Here is a 23,511-nt window from a genome sequence, read left to right on the forward strand (position 1 = left end):
AGGGAAGTAAAGAGAGAGTGGGGCGGGGGGGGGGGGGGGGGGGGGGGGCGATGGAGGGAAATGAAGGGGGAAGTGGAGACTGAGTTAACTTAGCCTTCCTGTGTGACCTTTGACACTTGGAGAGCAATCTGTAACGTTATCTGTGTGAGGGTGTGTGCACGTGCATTAATGGACACGTTTGGTGAAATTGTTCTATTTTCGTCACTGTCAATAAATCCCATCAAAGGACAATCGATACTCTCTGACTTCCCTCCCTGTCTGAGGCTGAGACTAATATCCTCAAGGATTAATCAGAAATATATTCAAATTTAGCAAAGGTCAAATAATGTGGAATTAGTTATGGATTAATAACTCGTGCAGGGACCGTTCTTAACCTGCCTGTTTTTAATGGGCTGTTTGTTTGGCCTGTGCCAGACTTCATTATTGTTATTCCTGAGTCCTCCTCAAACAGTTCTACAACGTACTGTCACTTTTTTATTGTTTATGTGCTGGATGTCGTGTGCAGAGTTTTTTATAAACAGTCAACAGTGCAGAGTGAAGTTAGAAAACGTTGTGTTCATCCTACCTGGTTTATCTGCAGTGAAGATTTTAACGCCAATATTTTTTATAAAAATGAAACCGAATTTGCTTTATTACTGTTCACGTGTATGGTTTATATGTAAGTTTGAATGATTTACTGTACTGCTGTTGTTGCCAACCACTGCTGGGCTTTTTCTAAGAACATATATGAAATGTTAACTAGGTACACAGACTGAGGCCACCTCGTCCCCGATGACTGCTACAGAGCACTGGTTGCTGTTTGTTCAATTTCTATTAAAATTGAATGTATCACATGTCCAAAATCGCACATAACTATGCATTGCACTTTCTCGAGGAATTTATAAAACATGTGTGACAAGTGTGACATTGATGAGATGAACAGTTTGTTAGATATGCGCCACACACACAGACTCAGTAAGCAGATTGTGGTTGTACAGTATTTTTATTTGTTGGCATTTCGAGACATATGCTGCAGCCGCAGGGGTGAACTGAAAATGAAACTCAAGCAAATCCTGATAAATCAAACCTAAACTGTCTGCGTGGTGAGAAACCTTTAAGTTTAACAGGGAGAATACATCTTCTGGTGATTCATGTGCAATGAGCCTTTTATGCACACATCACCCACACATGCACACAAAATGAAGACATTTCTCAGTCCTGAATATGAAAGTCATTCAGCGAGCAGCGCACACAAAAGCGTCCGCACAAAGAGAGAAGGAGAAAGAGAGGGAGGGTCTCCTCATAAAGTGGAGAGTGAAATACATTTAAAATCATATAAAAAGCAATAAGAGAAGCACATACGCATCTACACTCTATTGTCCCAACTTAAATATGTATCTATTGATGGTGAATAATATAAGACTGCAGATTAATATAACAACTTTCACATTATGCTGGCAGATGAAATCACCTTTTCTTTGCTGGTGAAATCAAACACGTGTTGGATCAAAGCTTTGTCAAAAATCAAAAAAAATCAAATTGAGTTTTGTGTGGGGGGAAAAAAACCCACATTATTCACTTCATTGCGTGGGTATTCCACAAATCCTAAAAGCCTTGATCTTCATCTGTGAGGGGGCATCTCTGGAGACCTGTGTGTGTGTGTGTGTGTGTGTGTGCGTGTGCGTGTGTGTGTGTGGCTGTGTTTGTGTGTGTGGGCACATTACAGACAGAGGGAGGGGCAGAGAGGAAGCTTGATAGAGGGAATTGCATCTGTTTTGGGTCAGCAAAAATACTTCAAAAATTGAAGAGGCAGTGATGGAGTTGCCAGTCAAGTAGTTTAAACACATGCACAACACAAACACACACATACACACATGCACGTCTCTCTATAGTTGGGAGGACACTCATTGACATAATGCATTCTCTAGGCCCTCAACCTAAACTTAACCTTCACAACTAAATACCTAACCCTAACCTAAACCTAACCCTAAAACCAAGTCTTAACCCTCAAAAAGCCAATTTCATTTGTGAGGACCAACCAAAATGTCCTCAAGATGAGGGTATTGAACCAAAATGGCCCTCATAACTATACATAGACATGCGCGCACACACACATACGCCATCATGTCTCCATGACTTCATAGGAGATTACATTCATTTACTCTGACCTCAACCATAGCTACTACTTGCCCTTATCCCACCTTTTATCTAACCTTAACCTTAAAACACACCTTCACCTTAAAATGTAATGTTTTACTCTATGGAGACTCTTTGTCCCCATAAGAAGACAAATCCACATAATCTGTAAATCGACCACACACCCACCCACCCACCCACACACACACACACACACACACACACACACACACACACACACACACACACACACACATACACTCACACTCATTGGCATAATGCATCACAACTAAATGCCTTACCCTTACCCTTATCGTTATCCTAATCTAAACCCTTATCTTAAAATCAAGTCTTACACCTCAAACAGCCTTTTGAAAGTGTCTTGGAAAGTGAGGATGGTCCAAAATGTTCTCACAAATGTGTTGGCTCAAAATGGTGCACACAGATACACAGATACACAGCACATTTTTTTCACTATCCCCTTGGGAGACACTCATCGCCCACTCATTGCCTTTTAACCAAAACTTAACCATCATAACTAAATGCCTTATACCCAGCTGTAAAATCCTCAAACTGCAGCCTCCACCCAAGACGACCAAAGTTTTTGTCCCAGTGCTGTAAGCAGACATATCATTAACTCATCAGATCACATAGTCTCAAACACACGTACACTATCCCAGTGCTCATCTCCTCCCCTGCATATCTTTAAATACGCCTGAGATCACTGCAGATCATCCAGATACCTACAAGATAATATTATCAGTGATCACAGCATCGTGTTGAATCAGCTCCCTCGGTGCACACTGGGTGAATTCTAATGAAGATGCAGATCAGCGGTTTCAAAAGTGCCTGCTGGTCTTATCTGTTTTTACAGTAGCAGTGCATGAAGCTGCCGCTGCTGTGGAGCAACGCTGCCCCTCAGTGGCTCAAACAGGGGCTGCACACACACACACACACACACACACACACACACACACACACACACACACACACACACACACATACACGCACACACACACAGACACACGCACACACACGCACACACGCGCACACACGCACACACACACACACGCGCGCACACACACACACACACACACACACACACACACACACACACACACACACACATACACGCACACACACACAGACACACACAGAAGTGAGGCAGGCTGAAGAGGAGGTTGTGCAAGGTGATGTCTCAGAGGAATCAAGTAGAAGAAGTTGTGTTATTGCCTTTGTTTCTGCTCACAAACTGCGGATTAAGTTTCTGTGAGCAAAACAAAAGACTGGACTGAAGAGAGGAACAACAGATCTCTGTACGAACAAAACCCTGCGGGTTGGATAATGGGTTGTAATAGTTTTACAGCCAGACGTCAAGGTATTAAATGTGTTTCGCAAATGTCTTTTTAACTCACTCTTTATTTTCAGATATTTCATGTCTTGTCTGTGAGACAGAGCACGAGGGGTTATTATTCTGAAGCTGTTTATGTTCAGGGAGACTTTAATGCGTCTAAATCTGATTTAGATCTACGACAATTGACGTCTCTATAGGACAAAACCTGCTTTAAAAAAAACTCCTGCACTTCCTCCCACTATCCAGAACTGAAGCCAAAACGTCCCACCTATGAATGCAGCCATCTTGTTCATTTGGAGTCTGCGCCGTACCGAGGTCCCGTCCATGCATTTGCTCAACCAATCACAAGTCAGTCTCAGTTTTAAATAATGATGTTTCACCCTCCTTTTATAGCATCACATGACTAATTAAAACCAAACTTACCAGAAAAAAACAAACACTTATGATAAGAACTACCCTAAAATGACAGAAACCATCTTTGAGAAAACGTGTTTGACGTGTTCTTGGCCATTGTTCTATTTGCTCAACATGTAGGAGGCGGGGTTTATGGCCTACACTGCAGCCAGCCACCAGGTGGCGATCGAGACGCTTTTGGCTTCACCTTTGGGAGCAGTCATGTCGTCCATCTTGATATAGAGTCTGTGTTCCTACTTCATATTGACTGATACCAGATCAGAGCAGAGAAAACAGTATCATATTGTCAATTTTATCTTTAAGATTTATGTTAAAGATAAAATATATATAAATAAACTGTTGACTCACAGTTTTATGTTCTTTTATGTACCAATAGAGGAACTCATTCATGCTCTAGTGGGACCGATAACCATATTTACAGTTCTGAGTACAACTTTTTTCTTATTTGTAGTCATTCAGTTTCAGAGTCACTCCAAAATAAAACTTTAATCACATTACAACTTTCCACGCCCTTGAGGGACAAAATGCTGGGACGCTAAAAAAAAACACAGCTTAAAAAGGAGCTGACAAGTGAGGACACACTGAGGACACACACAGCGAGCAGCGTGCAGGTGGAGCGGGACAGGAGAGCTCTTCAGAGGCGCTGAGTGTCAGATGCTGCACTTGAAAACAGTCAGTTAATCTCTCCACGTCAACACGGCCGCTCTCTGATGAATGAGACTAGCGGGGAAGGATACGTTTTCACCTTCACCCCTTCCATCTGGAGCGAGGATGCAGAGAAGCCGTGAACCGCCGCAGTGGAGGTCACCTTGTGGGAAGTTCATATAGAATTTATCATTTGAATTTGCTCAGAGAAAACAGTGGTGTTGGCTGAGAGGGATCATGTCAACACTGTCGAGGAGGAGCAGCCTCACACGTCCTGAACAGTAAAGAGGATGGAAGCTGTGCCTTCGTATTATAAATAATAAAGTAACAATATGAGAAGAAGGAGCTGGAGAAACTCGCAGCATATAAATGCACTCAAAGAGAATAGCAGCTCCTCTCCACTCTCTACCTGAATTAGAACAACACTTTAGTCAATATCTTTCGCTAAGTGTGTTTCATCTGCCACATATTAAAGAACGACTCAAGTTAAACTGCTTGTTGTTTTGTTTTTTCTAGAATCTAGAATTGTTCTTATCTTTCTGGTTTTATGACAGAACCTAATTGTGATGTGAAAACTGCTTTTCTGCTGAACACACCAGAAAATGATGTAATATTATGATGTATGAATTTACATAAACGTTACAAGATAAAAACAACATTTTTAACCAGTGTTCTCATGTTGTGTCTTATTTTCCTAATCCTTAATCTTTAAATAATTTAAATGTAACATAAACTCATCCATCCCTCCATCTGTGGGGGCAATGGGGGGGAGGGGGGGCAGGAGTCAATCCTTTTTATAATGATATTCTCAGTTGTATTTTGTCTGTGTTGCTGTTTAATGCCTTTATAAATTCTTGCAAATAATGAATTAAAAGAGCAATAATATCTGAGACAACTACAGCTGACTAACAGCCACACTGTGAAAACAACAAATAAATATATTGAACAAATAATATTTAAAGCATTTGCTTCAACTATAACTTTATGAAGTTTCATTACACGGAAGCCAGGATGGGCCAGGCAAGTTAAAAAACGGGGTCTACAGAGCAACACTGCAGGGGTTTTAACCAAGATTGGGGTCTACCAATAATTTCTGCAGGGGTTCGTGTCTACATGTTCAACCTCCTCTCATCTGCTTCGAGGGAAACTCAACATCCTGAAGGTGAGTGTTGGGATCGGTATAGAAATCCTGGCTCTCCGGTCATTTTACTTAATAACTGTTAATGACGAGTGACAAATTGAATGTCTACATGTGGAATATTTTGGTTCTTTGTATTTAGTTTGAAAACGTTAAATTTTTGTAATCATAAAAGATAAATGATCAGAACTTATTATTTATAAAAATTCAAATATCTGGTGCGGGAAGTCGCAAATAAGAAATTTAGACTTTTCCTTGCCTTTTCAGTTTTGCAGTCCAGTCACTTGGAACAACCCACATTAGCTGCCATGCTAATTTATCTTTCCAAGCAGACCTACAAAAGAAACACACGTCTTGTGCTGCACCTCAACCAACTCTACTCTATAGCAGGTCAGCAACACCATATGAAAAAAAAAGACTTACCTGATAGTGTCATTACTGCAGATGCTAGTGTGGTTCTCTCTCTCTCTATTTAAAGCTGCTATACTTCAACACTTGATCTGCAGTTTCCCGTAAGTATGTTCACTTTGTTTCCTTGTTTACCTCCAACACACCTCTTCAGAGCAGAGGCCGAGAAAAAGACACGACTCCTTTGCTTCGCTATCGATCAAAACAATCAATGACAGGATATTTTGATTTATTCTTTCAGTTTTTTTACTTTGAAAAGGAAATGGTGGCTAATGTCTGCAGACTGTCCATAGATATTGCTGTTTAACTGATATAATAGTCAGTTCACTGATTGTTTGACTAATCACTACTCGAGTCACTGATGTGATGTTTTAGCATTTAACTTTATCCATTAAATCTCACTTAGGATCCATAGAGTAGCCACTAATGCACTGTATTTATACGGCACTTTTCTTGTCTTATCGATCACTCAAAGTGCATTACAGTTTACATCACATTCATTTCTATATCACACTCACTGCCGGAACAGACGTCAGGGGCAATTTAGGATTCAGTGGCATGCGGACTGGAGGAGCCGGGGATCAAACCACCCTCTGTTTACTGGACGACCCGCTGTACCTTCTAAGCCACAGTATCCCCTTTTCAGTTTCATGGTCTCTAAACTAGATATGGCAAAAAATGTGAAGACACACATAATTGTGGTTGATACTGACACATGTAAACAGAAATGATCCATGATGATGAATTATCCGGAAATATAGTCTTACTTATAGAGTATTTGCTTCTTTAACATATTATTCAACAAATAATGTTAAAACTGGAAACTAAATGAAGAGCCAGGATTACGAGGGCCTTTATTACGCCTTTCACGTTGCAGTTCTTGCTGTATCCATAAGAGGGAGACATAGTCCCTCGTATTTTTTAACACACAACGACAATCCTCATCTTCTATTCCTGTTGCATCAGCGTCTCTCTGTTTGCTTTGCTCTTCTTTCCCTCTCTCTCCGTCTGTAGAGCACAATGCTGCACATTTTGTCGTTCATCTTTTTTTTATTGAGGATTAGAAACATGAAAAACATACCAAAAAGCCTTTGAAAACACGTGATAATCGTACACACTGAATAGCAAAAGATTCGTAAAAACAGTTGAAAACACTAAGGCTACTGTTGTAAACTTCTATGAAACCTTTACAAACACTATCTTCAGCAGTCGTTGGCACCGTTCTAGGAGAGATGTAGTGGATGGTTTTTTTTGTGTTTGTGCGAGCGGTAACCTGAGCTTTGAGACGTTTAATTATTTACACAAAGGTGTGAACGTGTGGCTGCAGAGACTACACAGTGATTTATTTGATGCGTTTTGGTGCATCTGTGTCTGAGTTGGAGTGAGTGTGGTGTATACAGCGTGATCCCAGTTCTAGTTTTCTGGCTCCATGGAGCAGGTGCTGTGCTCATCGTCCGGGTATAAACTTAGGGAGTCAGAGTACAAAGATGGATGACGGATGGATGGATAATTCACCTATAAATCACTAATAAAAGGGTTAGAGTCATGATGGACAGATCAGTGAAGAGATTAGATCATGAGAGACGTTTTGTGCGTTTGAGTTTATGGACGCCAAGGCCTGGTCAGGAGAGCGGTGGCAGGGATCGGGTGCTGACCGGGCTGTACTTCACCCTGCCTGATGGTGATGGAGAAGGCTGGGTAAGATGAGGCGAGGATGGAGACGGACGAATATGTCCGCTGTGGTGCTCTCTCCCAGTCCCCGAGTGCTCCGAGTCGGGACCGTGAGATCGACCTCTGGGCCTGCGCATCTGGGGCGGGGTGGAGGCAGATGTGGGCATGCATTTGTACTGGGAGGGAGAGTGGTGGGAGGATGGGTGGCAGCTGGGGGAAGAGTAGCACTCGGGTGCAGAGTGACGAGAGCATGGCGGGTAGTGAGCGGTGGAGAGGTGACGGCCAGGCGAGGAGTGCCTCACAGACAAGGGCTCATGGTTGATGGGTGGATGCTCCTTGGTGTGTTTGGGTGATTTGGATGACTTCGACACCTTGGGCGACTTGGGCTTCTTGAGCGATTTGGGCGATTTGGGGATGTGGTGAAAAGTGGAGTAAGAGTTGGCACTGTGAGAGGGAGGGGCGTGGCTGGGGGAGTCGGTGTCTCCATTGTTGGCGACCTTGTAGAGGAAGACGTCGTACTGAAGGGGCGAGCTGGTCTCTGAGTGGCGCTTGGCCTCTTTGGGCAGGAGCACTTCCAGGCCGATAGTGACTCCATCCTGATGTGGAAAGTGGCAGGTAGAGAGAGATGCAACAATGCAGGGAGAGTCACAAAATAATGAAATGAAGCTATACAGGCATGGATGGATTATGAGACAATGGGCCCCTGGGCACAGACACGGAAGGTGAAAACTGATTTATATGCCACTTGGGGGCAGAGGAAACCAGCTGTGAACACTAACATTATTAAGTAATGGAGCAAACTGTTTACAAATTATACAACCGGCAGATATGAGTAACCTTAGCATTCATGTGGATTCATGTTTCTGGCTGCTTCATGAACCTTTGTCAAATAATAACTTTGTTTTTGGGTCTCCACCAAATCCTGAGGGAAATATGTGACTTTTATGCAGCTAATTTCTTTAACTGCTATTCTGCCATTTGATGCTGGGTAATGCACGATGGGTTTTTATGGTTTCCTGCTGTGGCATAAAAACAATGCTATGAGAGTGATGTAAAGGCTGGAAAACCAAAGCTGCTATGAAGCTATGTGGAGCTCAGGAGGGCTGCAGAGTTGTCTGATAATTCTCTGTGGATTCATAAGTTCTCATTTGATAAAATGACTGTTAATGATAAAACATGTTTTTTACAACAACTTAAACCTACAACCAACTTTAGACATGAGAAAACTCTCAGGGAAACTATCGTAAAAAACATATATTTTGTTGTTTTAAGATAACTTTTATGAAGCAGGGAGCTGGTAACTGCACACAGATGGAAAAACATGCTCGTGTGCCCCAACTTTAACCACTTGAATGAAATTAATGACTGTTGTTCTCCTCTATCTTTGATCGATTGGTTAATTTCTCTGCTGTACCTATTACTGCACTTTGTCTGTTTGTGCTTATTTTTATCTTATTATCTCTCCCGCTGAAATTATTTGATTCTATTTTTACTTTGATTGGTCTCTGTGGTCAAAATGAACTATATCCTTCCCTATACTATTGTTGGAATCAGCTCATTGTTGCCTAAATGTAAAGCTGCAATAGGATTTTAAATCAGAATTCGTATTAGCTGACAGCCAATACAAATTCAAGCCCATGTAGTAATCCATCCATGGATGCAGGAGCGTAAAAATACAGATGATGGTACAAATGATCAACACTGGACATGAAGAAATAAAATAATGTACAAAATTAAACAATGTAACATAATAGTGTGGTTTCGGGAAATTTGTGCAACAAAACAGTAGATTTCTACAAAGGAGAATCGACAGAGGAACTCAAAGCACTGAATAAACAATAGCTAATTTAACTTTAATTTTCATTCCTTGTTAAGAAGTAAATCTAGATTCTGTAAATGACGAATTAAAATTCAGTGATCTGTGATGTTTTTCTCTCACTAAAATATTCGATGTGGGTAAGAATGCTGCTTGAAATTTTGATTTAAAACCTCTTGTGGTAGTTTGTATTCATCCTGGAGAGCTGTCCGTGGTGCTGAACGGGCACAAAGAAAACCATTGTGTGTGTGTGTGTGGTGTTAATCTGCGAGCTGTGGCACAAAAGCAGGGTCAGCCATGCATTCGGTTATTATTAGGATGGGAGCAGTGGGGCAGTAGTTAGCTTCATCATGAGCAGACATGCAGAGAGAAGAGAGTGAGAAAGAGAGAGAATAGAGGGAAAGTGGAGCTCACAGCAAAACACAGGGACAAGCTGGATAAAATTAAAAAGATTTATTCCAACCACTGTGAACTATAATCCTCCATGTATACCCAAAAAAGTACAAAAGAACCTCAAGTACATTAAAGTATTAGAAATCACATTGAAAACCAAGACACAGTGTGTGTAATATATGTATATAGATTCAAATATCAACTCCAAGCAATTACTTTGACCTCATGTAGTCTAGACATATCCACCTATTAGCAAACATGAATATTTTTCGCAAATACAAGTTCACTTGATTTCCACATACTTCTTTTTTGCAAATATTTTACGTTTTCAGACACTTTCCGTTGAGAACACCAATGCATGCGGGCAGAGCGAGACAGTAAGGCGGGCTGAGGCGAGGGGGCGGGGTTAAGGAAACAGGAGAGGAGGAGGAGGATGAAGGAGCGAGAGTTCATTGGTCAAAGACCAAGGCAGAGCATCAGCAGAGAGGAGAGTCAGTAGTTGGTCCAAGCCAGAGATTTTAGACCAGCAGTAAGAGGCAGGTAGAGAAAAGAAAGGAGGCAGCGGCGCCACTATGTGGTCAGTGATGGCATGACAGCCTTGTAAACAGGACTATTGTGCTTTTCAAGTTGTGTCCTTTAATTCGTGTTGTGCTTTACTTTTGACATGAGGCCTGATTAAAACTGTATAAAAACACTTTGCAAGGTGTAAACAATGTTAGCCTAAAATCATCTTTTGTTGTTTGTGTGCACATTAAATATTTTTGTCGGATTCTTCAGCAGCACATTTTGTCAGATGGTGTTTACTTTAAACCAGATTGTTCTGGAGACTGTTTACCTCGGCGTTCTCCTCTGTGTTGTTGGGAGTGTGGTCGTGGTCGTGAGCGACGGAGGTCGGGCGATTGTTCTCATGCTTGGGGGAATGAGAGTTGAGGATGTTCATAGAGCCCTCTTCCTTGGGCTGCGGGGACTTCCCTGGGTCGTCCTTCTTCTGGGGGTCATCCTGTGGGGAGAGTTACGTACTCATTATGCACACCGTGATACACACTAGCACACAGAGGACATAGCACACATAACGAGTTCTGCAACCACAAAGTGCATGGATTCATTTGAGTGTGGATGTGTTAGCACCTGACTAGACTAAACCTTCAAATACAGCCAACAAACGGCATCTTTTCCTCCCTGAGAAACAAAGGCTCCAATGGGTGGATCCTTCCAGGCCAAACCTATCCCAGGATTCACAGCGCTTAGTTGACAAAGGTAATGTCGCCGGCAAGTGACGAGGTATCCAATTCTTGAGTACCTTGAGTATCACACTTCAACTCAACCTAACAGCTATGAGTACACAACATTAAAACTTTCTTGTCGTGTTCAACTTCAGCTCTGTTGCTAGGCAACATCAATAAGGACGTGATGAGCTCGTGACACAGATCACGTAAAGCTTCTGAAGACAAGACAAGTCTAATTTCGGCATTCGCGGTCTTCTTTTCCCAAAACACCTCCTTCATGGGCAGGATAAGGCCTCGTCACCCGAATGATACAGCCCTTGAATTGAGACACGGCCAGTGCAGAGTTATAAGTGATAAGCACATTGCAGGATTATTGACGATAGAATCTTCAAAGAATTCAGAAAAATTAATAAAAGCCCCATTTTAAAGTGGAAACTGAAAAGAAGCAGAACAGGAAAGCAGAATCCTATGCCTGTCACACAGAGAGCGTCAGTCCTGTTTGATGTGATCCTCTTGAACACATACGGGTCACTGTGTGAACTGATACTCAGTCTTTATGCAGAGACCTTTATCTAATCAACTAATCATATCTCTGGCTTCTTAAAAAGATACCAATCAGCCGCCCAAGAAGAGTTGAATCGAGGGCAATCGGACTCGGTCATAGTCAATCGGCTCTCTGACATTTAAAAGACTGCATTGCAGACCGTGTGCCTGCAGGGGCTTTTTAGCCTCTAGACCTGACATTTAGAGCATCCGGACGTCACAGAAACTCATCTGTAACAACCGTGCTGAAATGCCAGCAGATATCTGAGAGCAGTGGTTTATATTAACATTAAAAAAAAAAAAAGTCACAATTTGTTCACTCAAGCTAGTCCAGTCCAGTGTGGGTAATGGACTGAGAATGTGTGTGGGGTTTTGCAAAATCTTTCGATCTGTGTTTTGTGTGAAATGAACTAAATGCAGCAGTTAACAGTGTTTCTGTGACTGCAACAACTGTTGTGTCTGTGTACATCTGCATGTGTCAGCTTGTCAATGTTAGAGCTATCGACTGACTGGCATGTCACAGACATCTGAAGGTCATGGGCACAGCAGGCGGCAAGTAGGCCACCATCGATCCGCCACACTGGCCACAGCTGGACACAACTAACCAAACATACTTTAACACCAGAGACAGCAAGTTCCAAAAACTCAAGGTCATGCATGTAAAAATTGCTTTGAATAACTTTTAACGCAATTTGTTGTTAATCTCGTATTAAGATCTTCCTCTATCAACACTACTTTCCATTGATTATTGAGTTTAAGAGTTTGACCATGCGTCAGTAAACTGTATTGGGTCAGTAACCCAGCAGGCGAGTGTGATTGATGAATGCCAAACAGGGGCACGCGTTAATCTGCCTGCGCACACAAACCCCCACATTCAGAAACATGGAAATTAATACATCAATGCATACACATTTATATTCACAGACACGCACGCACACACACACACATGCTGCTACAGAATGCAGTTGACTATATCAGCTCTACATGTGCAACCTATGGAGGAGGACTGGGTGGAATAGAGTGAGGCCTGCGGCACGGGGACCCTAAAATGGCTGTTCAAACAAAATGAAGGCTCCTCATTGAGCCTCCTAATTTGGGAAACAAATTATTCACACAGCGCAGACTATATAACAACTCAGAACTACTGGTTGCAGGAAGCAGGGGGTGATTAATCATTTCAACTGCAGCGTACGCGGAGCACAGCCGATGCACGATCAGATGCAGGAGGAGGAAGTGAGGTTTTTGAAGATCTGGCATCTATAGATGTTGCTCAAGCTGAAAGCGAAGCCGGGGAGGGGAAACTTCTGCAGGCAATGTGGACATTTCTGCTCTGCTCTTACCTGAATGTGGTTATAAGGGTTTCTGGGTGTATACTCCCAGGTATAGCTGGTTGGTGGTGGCCTCTAAAGGGCATTAGTGAGTGTGAAAAGCATTAAACACACACTTATGCTGTACATACACAACTGCAGGTGAAAACCAATTTCTGATTCAACAAGGGATCAAATGGGGGTTTGGTGTGTGCATACCACAACAAGCTTCAGTTATTTGTGTTTTCATGCCATGCATACACAGACAGAGGATGACCGCAGACAGATACATAGATCAAATCACTAGTGAAGCTTGCACACAGGAGCAAACATAAAGAGGAAGAGGGGACAACAGATGGAGAAAATGAAATTATAGGCAAACAGATAAAGAAAAAGAGAGAAAACATCCAACAGAATAGAAGAAGAGTTGGAAGGAGAGAGAGAGGAGAGTAAACATGAGGAGAGCTGGGGCATACCTGACAGATAATGTTGTCATAGTACGCCAGGTTGTGAGTGTGAGCTTGGGGAGCGGGCGGAGGGGTGTCGCACAGTTTCCTTACATTTGGCTGCGAGCCGTCGGCCGTCGTGGAAACCGAGAGGCCGTCCGTCTGCGGCTCGCTGCTCTGCGGCCGGTACTTACTGCAGGAGGGCACAGAGAAAGAGAGCTTTTCTTATTGCACTTCGATGTTTCCAGGTCCAGATATTACCTACATTGCTCATGCACAGCGTGCAGCTGGTATTAAAGCCTCTGGTAGACACTTTATCCATAAACGTATATCAACAATGTAAATAATTCAGTGGATACAAGAGAAGAGCAACAGATAAACTCTAAATATCACTTTGTGGCTGGTGAATATAAAATCAAATTTGATCTGATTAGAGGGATTGTTCTCACTGATGTCAACATGCTTTATTAGATTGTTTTACAGGAATTAGACACTGACATAGTAAAGTCACCTCTCAACTAAATGCCTAACCCTAACCCTAAAACCAAGTCTTAACCCTCAAACCGTCCATTGAAAAAGGGAGGACAGGTCAAAATGTCCTCACAAAGGTAGAAGTACACACACACACCTGCGTTTGCGAAGGCGCCTGTTCTCGTTCTTGAGGCGGTGCAGCCTCTTGGCAAAGAATACGATGATCATGAAGAGGAGGAGGAGCACAAAGGAGGACACGCCCACCACCGCGCAAATCACCTGAAACTCTGTGACCGCCCAATCACAGCGCGTGCCTTTGTTCCAGATGTAGTCCTGTACGTTACACCTGGACAGAAGGGGGCAGAAACAGAAACATGAGAAACAAAGTTCATTTTTAACACAGTATCTTGTGTTCTTCCTATTTTGTTGACCTGCTGTATGAAAAAAGCCAACAGGTTTATCATGAGTGTTAACGCTTAACTGGCCTATTTATCATATTTATAGCAACAGCATGTTATCCAGAGTGAAGAGGGTACTCGGAGCTGATGACATGGTGCACTGAGGTCTGTCCAGCAAAGCAGGGATTCGGCCGAGTCCTTAATGAGATCAGAGGATCAGGGTGTGTGTGTTAGTGTGTGTCTGTGTGTGTGTGTGTGTGTGTGTGTGTGCGTCTGTACCTCATCCATATTCGTCCTTTTTTTCTGTGTAATTCCATGCTGGTGTTAGACTGCGTATCCAGCATATGTATGTGTGTATGTGTGTGTGTGTGTGTATGCCATTACTCAGCAGGTATGATAAGCTGAGCTACAGTTTACCTCTCAGCTCAGGGTGGGACAGATGGTGCTATCAAGGTGTGGTTTACTGTATGTGCACGAGAAGCATGCGTGCATCTCCATTTAATGTGTGTGTGTGTGTGTGTGTGTGTGTGTGTGTGTGTGTGTGTGTGTGTGTGTGTGTGTGTGTGTGTGTGTGTGTGTGTGTGTGTGTGTGTGTGTGTGTGTGTGTGTGTTGCTCCTCCCTGACCTCACTGCATTGCCATCTTTCTCATACTTTCTATGAGTCTGTACTTTGTGTGTCTACATCATCTTTCAGCAGACTGCTAACACACACACACACACACACACACACACACACACACACACACACACACACACACACACACACACACTTTACCCCCTGCCTCCAATACTGAGCTTATCCTCCAGCGACCCTGCTGTGATCTTGACAAACCCTCATGACACATTAAACCAGCCTTCTGTCTTTGTGCATGTGTGTGTGTGTGGTGTAATTGTGTGTGTGCTTGTCTGAAATGTCCTAAATCTTTTCTTTGTGTTGGACAGAGAACATTTTGAAACCGATCCCAACAACACAAATTAAATGGGAGGAAATCTGAGCTGCCAACAATCCTCCCAAATACTCAAATAATGTGCGAATGCATGTGCACCACTTCTCCTCTAAATGTCACTGAATCTTTTTAAATGCTAATGAAAAGCCTTTCTGTTATTAAACACTTTCTGGTGCAAACAACCTTACAGTTTACCCAGAAACAACCAAAACAGCCAGTGCAGTTTACCTGTTTGTTTTTCTTACCTGCAGAAAGCCCCCATTCCTGCCACCACGGTGCACACCCCTCCATTGAAGCATAAATTGGTTTCAGTGTCACACTGAGACACACACACCCCTGGTCCAGAGCGGACAAAGCCCAGCCTGCAGCCGTCAGTCCCCATGGCACCACCCACGCCGACCTCATCGTCCTTATCTGGCCCTGGCATTGGAGGAACAGGTGAGGAGGGCCCACTCTCTACTTTAGGCTTCACATAGTCAGGGACAGCAGGAGAACCAGAAAGGCGCGGATTCTCATCCTCCATGTCGGCTGGGGGTGAAGGCGTGGGCTCGGGCTCCGGGGTCGTATCCAATGCTGAGAGGTCATCGTCAGGTGCAAGGTAGTCGTAAAAGTCAGACAGCGTCCATGCGGTGGGGTCCGCCCCTTTCTGCTTCTGGGGTTTGGGGACTTTTGCCAAATCCAAAGCGTCAGAGGGCACAACATCCGGCGCCGGGCTGTGGAACGCCACGGTGATGACGTCATCGGTCAGGGGGTTTCCAGGCTGGTCTGGACCTGCACCACCGGCAGTGAGCTCCTCCACGACAGGTGGGTCCTCCTCTACGAAGTCTAGGTGGACGTGTTTGCGAGAATGGTGATGTTTGGTGGAGCTGAGAGGGAGTTTGGCCCCGAGACCTGCTCCGATCAGGTGGTCTCTCTCCGCCGAGTCATCACTCAGCATCATCCTGGTGTTCAAGGCCTCCTTGTTGAGAGATGATTGGTTGTGGTGATGATGGCGCCTGGTCAGCGAATGCCTCCCTGTCAATCCGACACAATGAAAGGTTATCAGATAGCCCAGTGGTTTAGTTTGGGATTTCCACTCACAAGTGACAGTTTAAACAAAAACAGCAAAGATGAGATTCTCTCTACAAAGGAGGTTAGGTTTTACCCCCTGTCTGTTTGTCTGTGAGCAACATTACACAAAAACAATTGAACAGATTTCAATGAATGAATGGTTTTACATAAACAGCTCTTTTTTTAACTTCGAAAATGACATTAAAACAAAAGCCACTCGCATGTATCACGGATTTTCATTAAAAAATCCCAGTCTCAAAGCCTAAGTCGAGACAACAGTGATGTCACCGACATGGTTTATTTGCTCAGCATAAACAAAGCTCCTCCACTGAAGACACAACACACTGCTGTTTCACTGGCTGCGTCCTCTTTAATGTGACAGGTAAACTGTCTTTGATGTGTAAAAATCAATCCAGTGCCCCTTTAGCATAATCTTATTGTCACACACTGCATCGATGACGCAGCGGCTGGGGAGTTTTTCACGTATTTTTGGTGATTTCATCTAAATATAGAGGTCAAAGTCATAAAAAGAAAGCTTGTACAAACACATTTAAAGCTTCTCTCCTGAACCGGAGCCGATCCCATGGTGTCGTCTCTGTTTAGTTTTATGAAGATTGTGGCCCAAGGATGAGGGATGAATAATTTAAAAGGATCCCTACAGTATTCTGCAGAAAGCGCCTTCAGGCTGCAGCAGGCCAGGAGAATACTGTAAAGTCACACTCTCCTTTTACAAAACAATTTAAAAAAAAGCACAACATTCGAAAACAAACTGATTTAAGTGTGTCTTAAGAGATTGTCCTAAGTGATTAATTGAGAAAGAAATCAGAACAAGAGCCGAGGACTGACGTGTAATCAGACTGTGGAGATGCAGGATTAGGCACAACCAGTGATTGACTAATGTGCTCTGGTGACCGAGACAGGGCGAGGATTAGATTAGGATTTAGAGCTATAGGTTAGAGGCCGACTGGTCAGGCACTTCGCCTCAACTTGGCAATCTGCAGAGGAAGATGGAAACACGCAGTCAAAGAAGCAGACAAGGAAACAAAGAGATAAAGAGATATAACCACACAGGGATTCTTCAAAACCTCTCAACATGCAGCAGGTGACCTCTGTGCCATTACAAATCCACGCTGTGCAGTCAAACGTTTATATCAACCAGACTTTATTGTATTTTATCTTTTAGTTTTTTCCCCGGTGGCTGCTTTATATTAGGCGAGTTTTATCTTCTCACCTAACTCTTTGCAAATTTGTGCGTCCCCCAAAAATGTAGATCTACATCTTTTTCTAGGGGAAACTAAAGGGAACAAGACAGAGAGGCAGACCCCAGTGGGGAATATTTTTCTTGCACTTGAGGTACCGTTTCCACAGCTGACTGATTTAAAAAAAAAAAGAAAAGAATTCCACGTCTTCGTACTTTTCCATTGGCCTGGTACATCGGCACAAACTGCCAAACTCGTCCAGATACTTGGCCGGACGGCTTCTGTCCCACTGCCACCCTGGAATTGCTGCGTCCGTCCAATGAGATCGCTGCTTCCTGTGTCTGCCACTTCATTCAGAGCTAATACAAAAACCATCTGAACGTGCCTGGAGTCACAAGGACTAGTGGTGGCTGAGGAACCATGAGATTCACCTCTCTTACAAACACACACACACACACTTACACACACACACATGCTGCTGTTGCCATGGTGAGATGTAAAGAGGTGCCATGTTGAAAGGAGGAGTGGGGTGAGGGAGTTGCAGTGGAAACAGAGAATCCAGTGTTAGCTCTCTCTCTCTCTCTCTTGTTTTCCAATCAATCAGCCAGCGAGTCAGTTTGTGTTGTATGCCAACTCCATCTGTGGGAAAAAACCGAGCTGGAATGGGCTGGAATGCTTCACAGTTTGTGTAAAGAGATAGACACGCCGCACCCGTTACAACTGATTACAACTGAATCAAATTTCATTTATAGGTCCAATCTGCCAATTTGTTCCCTGTCGAGACTTAGATGCCGCATCCTGTCAGCAGCTGGCAGCAGCCTCATAGCGATTACAAGAGCAAGAAGAGAGCATGAAAAGATTACAAGAGCAACACGAGCAAATTGAAGGTAGGAGCACCCGCTTAGCTGTTTGACTTCCGTCTGAGAAAGGGGCGCGATTTGTGCCCGTTGCTGTCACTGAGCTCCTCACCTCTGGCATTATGCTGAGCGTGTCGCCATGGTAACACGTTTCTACCTGAGGTCACTGTGACTGGCTAGATTCCCAGCAGCAGTGGCCTTATCAGCAGCAGGCAGAGGGAATTATGGGTAGGTGTCCTATTGTTGGATGGAGACACAACTACCATATTCATATAAATAAACCTGTTCGCAGACTCTGACAACTACGAGCACCATATCCACAGTCTGGCCCCTGTTAAATTAATTGGATGCACTTATTTCTTTTTTAATAAAACTTTGAGAGAATGTTGCACTGCATGTGTCCAGGTGATCACTTATTTGGTATTTGCATTATTTGGTCAACCTGCAACCCTCCTGTGTGCATCTTAGCTTTTAAAACCATAAATAGTTTCATCTCCCCCCTTCTGTGTGCGTGCATGTGAAAGTCAGGGAGACGCTGATGATCTGATCCATTGTGACATATCATGAGCTTTCTAGGGCTACAGGGCAGATGGACCTCACAGTGTGTGTTCATTCAGACCGTGGACAAACACACACAGTAACATGGCGGAGCACCCAGGAGTCTGGATTTGATCCACACTGTCTTACATGGCCTTCACTGATAACCTGTTTGCATGTGTGCATGCATAATCAAAAGAATAATAATCAGCAATTTCCATAATGTCGATTGATTGATTCTTTTAAGCAAAATGACTAAATTCAAAGTTTACAGTTTCTCAAATGTGCTCTTCCTTTTTTATTTACTTGTCTTATAAGGGTCATAGATTGAGGCTAAAATGATCAGTTTTTGTTTTAGAGAAGCGTTGATTCAGCTGTATGAGTATTTCGGAGGAGACTGTATTGCCTTATTCAGAGAGATGCTCCTGTGATTCAGCCTATACCTGCATTGATATAAATGGGGAGGACAGAGTAGCCTGATAGGAACACCTGCCTGTATAAATGAATGTAATTTAATAATAGTAATACACTTTATTTGTATAGCAGCTTTAAAATAATAATTATACAATGTTTTATCTCATCTTTTTTTTACTCTTTTCTCGTGTGTATATTGTATTTGTGCTCTAACGCTGTGCGATTGTTTGCCTTCAATTATTCATTTTTCACTTGTGAAGCGACTAAGTTTTGAAAGGTGCTATAAACTTAAATCTTATATTTTTATTATTCATATAATTTGTTTTGTACAGGACAGGTTAGAAACACCCCAATCTGTCCCAGCAGGACATCATCATGCAGGCTGGCTTCACCGCAGGGCTGCATGTGTTCCTAACAAACTGCCAACATGGGACGAGATGAAGAATCACAACGTCCCTATAATGAGGCTGATCACAGAGATGTCACGTGGTGTGTGAACATGACAGACAGTGTTTACTGGTCAATATGTCACAGTGTTAACGCCCGGTTACACATCGAGGGCGCGAGATGCGGCGAGAGACGCGGGTGGGGGGGGGACCCCGGCGACCCTGCGCGTGCACGAGCCAGCCACCCTGTTGCTGGGCAGCGGCGGCGTTCATTTCATTTCTATTTATCTCAGACAGACAGACACACGGACAGACAGACGGAGGCAGGGACACGTTATTGTTCCCACACTGCAGCACCGTCTGCAGGGGTGGACAGTAAGTGATCAGGCCGGAGGATGGAGGGCTTGTTGCGGGCTCCGGTTGTCTTGGGCTTCCCCTGGATGTCTGGGGGAATTCAGACCCCCCCACCCCCCCCACCCCCCCACCCCTGCAGACAGACCCACGGTACATGGCCCTAATCCCGTCTTTGTCTGGGCCACGCACCGCCACTGCTGCAGCACTGACCTGACAAATGTCTCCCCGATCACCCACAGACCCACAGTGCTTCTCTTCTCTGCAGCATCACAGCTGTTAACACTGAGAACAAGACTTTTTACATTGAACAGCTACAGGCTTGTGACCGGGCGTGAGATCGGATCAGACCGTGCAGTGGCAGGATCAATGGTTCAAGTGTCATTAATAATCAATATAGCAGCCCCTTAACATGAGAACATCTCAGCTCACACCCATGGATCTGTGTGCACAGGTTAGTAGTTCATAGAATACCTTTTTTCTCTGCAAGAAAACCCAATGACATCATGGGTGTCAAAAGGCAAATGACTGCATTTAAACTGCGATGCATTTAAAAAGATCAGTGTATTAATCTAAACTGAATAAGAAGATCAGAAAACCAAAGCCCCGCAGGTTCATATCTACAGATTAAAATAATCCCAGTGCTCCCAATAGATCATTTTATTTCACATCAACCACTGATGTCCATGTTTTAAATGGCAGCTGCTGTCATTTGTCATTTTACACATTAAAGCCAATGCAGGTGTGATCTGATTCATGCACGTGCGCGCCTGCATGCAACAAATGCACACACTCTCTCACACACGCGCGCACACGCACAGGGTGGGACACCGGTACAGTGCAGCGGACTCACCGTGTGCAGACAGGGGGGCGATGACCAGGGAGATGGTCATCAGCACCTGCCAGGCCCCCACACCTCCGTCCCCGCGCGGCATCACGGAGCCTGTTCCCGGTGACCGATCCACTGACGCGCACTCTGGCTCCCGCTCGTCGCTCTGCAGACGGTGGACAGCTCGATAATCCTGCGCGGCGGCTCGTGCAAAGTTCAGATCTTGCCGGTTGTCGCCATGTCTCCGGTGAACGTGTGTCCTCCCTGCTCAGCTGCAGCGTCTGTGTGTGTATGAGTGAACCGCTTATCGGCTCGGGTTCGGTTCCATTGTGCCCACCTCCTCCACACCGTCAGCGCGCGCTTGTCGCTCCGGGTCCGTCGGCGGCACCGGGAGGAGTTGTAGTAGTGATGCGCGCGGCCGACAGCGGGTCTGCAGAGCGGGTTTTAATGAACCGGCTCCGGTCTGTCGGTGCCTGCTGCCTGCGTGCGATCTGGCGTTAAGCCTTTTCCCTTTGGCTTCATGGGCGATGAGCGGCACAGCACAGCACGGCACGGTGCGACGTGGTATGGCACGGCACTGCGCGCGCACTGTGCGCTTGGGTGTCAAAGTGCCAACACACACACGCAAAGGGAAAGAGAGAGAGAGAGAGAGAGGGACACACAGACACACACCAGAGTTCAGCCTCAGTGTGATGGAGCTTGTGTAGACTGGAGGATTTAAGCAGCTTCTGTTGTCACTAGAAGTCAATATGCTCCATTTTACACCATTGCTAATGAGAGTGTGTGTGTGAACATTATGTCCAAGTCTCTCTCTGTCTCTCTCTGGGTGGTGTTAACATGTCAGGGAGTTGTTTGGGTGCATGTTGCTTTTGGCCACAGAGGTGTGAGTGTGTGTGTGTGAGTGTGTGTGTTACCTATTCAGGACCTTTACAGCATACACTGATCTTGTCAGGCCCTCATGAGGACCGAAGCCTGGTCCTAATGAGGCAAGACCTAATGTCTGAGGTCCTGGTGAAGGTTAGTGGTATAAGAGGTAAATTGTGGTTAGGTTATGGTTGGGGTTAGGCACTAATTGATCATGATGAGGTTTTGGTAAGGCTGTCCTAACTAAGTTCTAACAAAGGCAACCGCACAAACCTTTGTGTCTGTGTGTGTGTGGGGGGTACAATGAACAGATGCCATTGTCTGGAGCCTATATCACAATATAACAGTAAGAGGATTATCCACACCCACCATGCATCTGAAAGCAGACACGTTGCCCCCCCCCCACCATTTCATACATTCTCTCCTAAAGCATCATTTCTATTTTCTCGCTTTATCCTTCCAAGCCCCCCCCCCCCCCCCAGCGTTTCTCACGTCGCCTTTGCACCACTACCTTTTACTATCTGCTCCTCTATCACCACACATAGTTTAGCAGAACTGCCACCAAGTTCATGTGCCATATGCAAACACACTTCTCTGTGACACTAATCCACTTTCCTGTTTGCCTCTCTTTTCCATTACTAACAGCAAACAAAAGTGGCCCGTGGAGGGCTGACTTAACCATTCTCCTCCTTAACGGGATTAAGTCAAATACATTATGAAATGATTTAGACCAAATACTGTGTTCCTAAAGCAAATAGATTGCTGCTTCGCCCGTCGAACTGGTAATGAATTGATCCCGGCTCCTGTTGTGTGCAGCGTCCTGCTGCTCCCCATCAATTATCCTTCAAACACACACACAAACTCAAACCGAGTTCATTCCTCACAGCCCCCCCACTCAGTGACAGAAGAGTGGGATTTTTGTGCAAGAAGGAGCTGGCAAAGTGTGAGAGGAATAGATAGAGAAAAGGACAGCAGCAAGGGGGGAAGAGAGAGACTGTGTGTGTGTGTGTGTGTGTGTCTGTGTGTGAGATGAAGAGGATGGATAGATATGGCTAAGCATTGAAGAGAGGGAGCTAGAGAGTGGTGGAGATAGAGAAATATAAAAATGTTCACTGATGCACTGCCAAACAGAGCAGAACGAAATTGCTTTTGCACCCCCCACCCCCCATACACACACACACTTCTGCCATGATAAATACACACAAACATGCACATCCTGTCTTTCAACTCTCACTCTTCCAGTAATGATTTAATTAGTCGCAGTAGACGACGTTACTTCTCAGATTATTTGGTGCAGGATGAACAGATGGACCTTACTGGGAAACAGAATGGAGGAATAAAGCACACCTAAGTCCACGCCAAAGCTCTGTGCGTGTGCTGGTGCACGATGTACTCCGGCCACGTCGGTTTTTCCATCCTGTGTTCCCGTGTTGAACAGTGAGGGGTGGACAGGATGTCCAAATGCCCTCAAGTGCATACTGTGTGTGAATGTGTGCACAATGTTGCAACACTCCAGGGAGAAGAAGAGGCAGCTTATTAAACTACAAATATGCCCATAAAGCGCTCAATATGGCAGTGGTTCCCAACATATGGGTCATTGCTCTCATAAGAGGCCACAGAACAAGCCCCAGGAGGTCGGAGATTCTCAGCATTAACATATCTGGTTAAACTTTTTCTTGTGAGTTTCACTTTTCCAGGTCTAAAATATTCAAACAAGATAAAGAAGGGATCA

General features: G+C 44.3%; 1 protein-coding gene across 2 annotated transcripts; it reads right to left on the minus strand.

The window, feature by feature from the left end:
- Positions 1-7,104: 7,104 nt before the first annotated feature.
- cspg5b (chondroitin sulfate proteoglycan 5b) lies at positions 7,105-21,596 on the minus strand. Of its 2 annotated transcripts, none has more exons than XM_034599353.1 (6): positions 20,940-21,596; positions 15,538-16,306; positions 14,105-14,293; positions 13,591-13,669; positions 10,790-10,954; positions 7,105-8,341 (listed from the first exon to the last, which is right to left on the minus strand). In XM_034599353.1, the coding sequence occupies exons 1-6, from the start codon at positions 21,019-21,021 to the stop codon at positions 7,697-7,699; spliced, it is 1,929 nt and encodes a 642-aa protein (XP_034455244.1). In that variant the 5' UTR covers positions 21,022-21,596; the 3' UTR covers positions 7,105-7,696. The 2 variants fall into 2 exon arrangements, with proteins under 2 accessions (XP_034455244.1, XP_034455243.1); XM_034599352.1 differs by having other exon boundaries at positions 13,507-13,669; positions 20,940-21,593.
- Between the last annotated feature and the right edge of the window lie 1,915 nt (positions 21,597-23,511).

Source organism: Hippoglossus hippoglossus, chromosome 11 (genome assembly GCF_009819705.1).
Source record: "Hippoglossus hippoglossus isolate fHipHip1 chromosome 11, fHipHip1.pri, whole genome shotgun sequence".
Lineage (NCBI taxonomy): Eukaryota > Metazoa > Chordata > Actinopteri > Pleuronectiformes > Pleuronectidae > Hippoglossus > Hippoglossus hippoglossus.

Excerpts from the sequence above, each read along its gene's own strand:
- cspg5b (XM_034599352.1), bottom strand. The coding sequence starts at position 21,021 with ATGCCGCGCGGGGACGGAGGTGTGGGGGCCTGGCAGGTGCTGATGACC. Across the intron at positions 14,294-15,537 it reads GGAATGGGGGCTTTCTGCAG|GTGTAACGTACAGGACTACA; the intron begins GTAAGAAAAACA and ends CCTTCTGTCCAG. Across the intron at positions 10,955-13,506 it reads ATGACAACATTATCTGTCAG|GATGACCCCCAGAAGAAGGA; the intron begins GTATGCCCCAGC and ends CTCTCCCCACAG.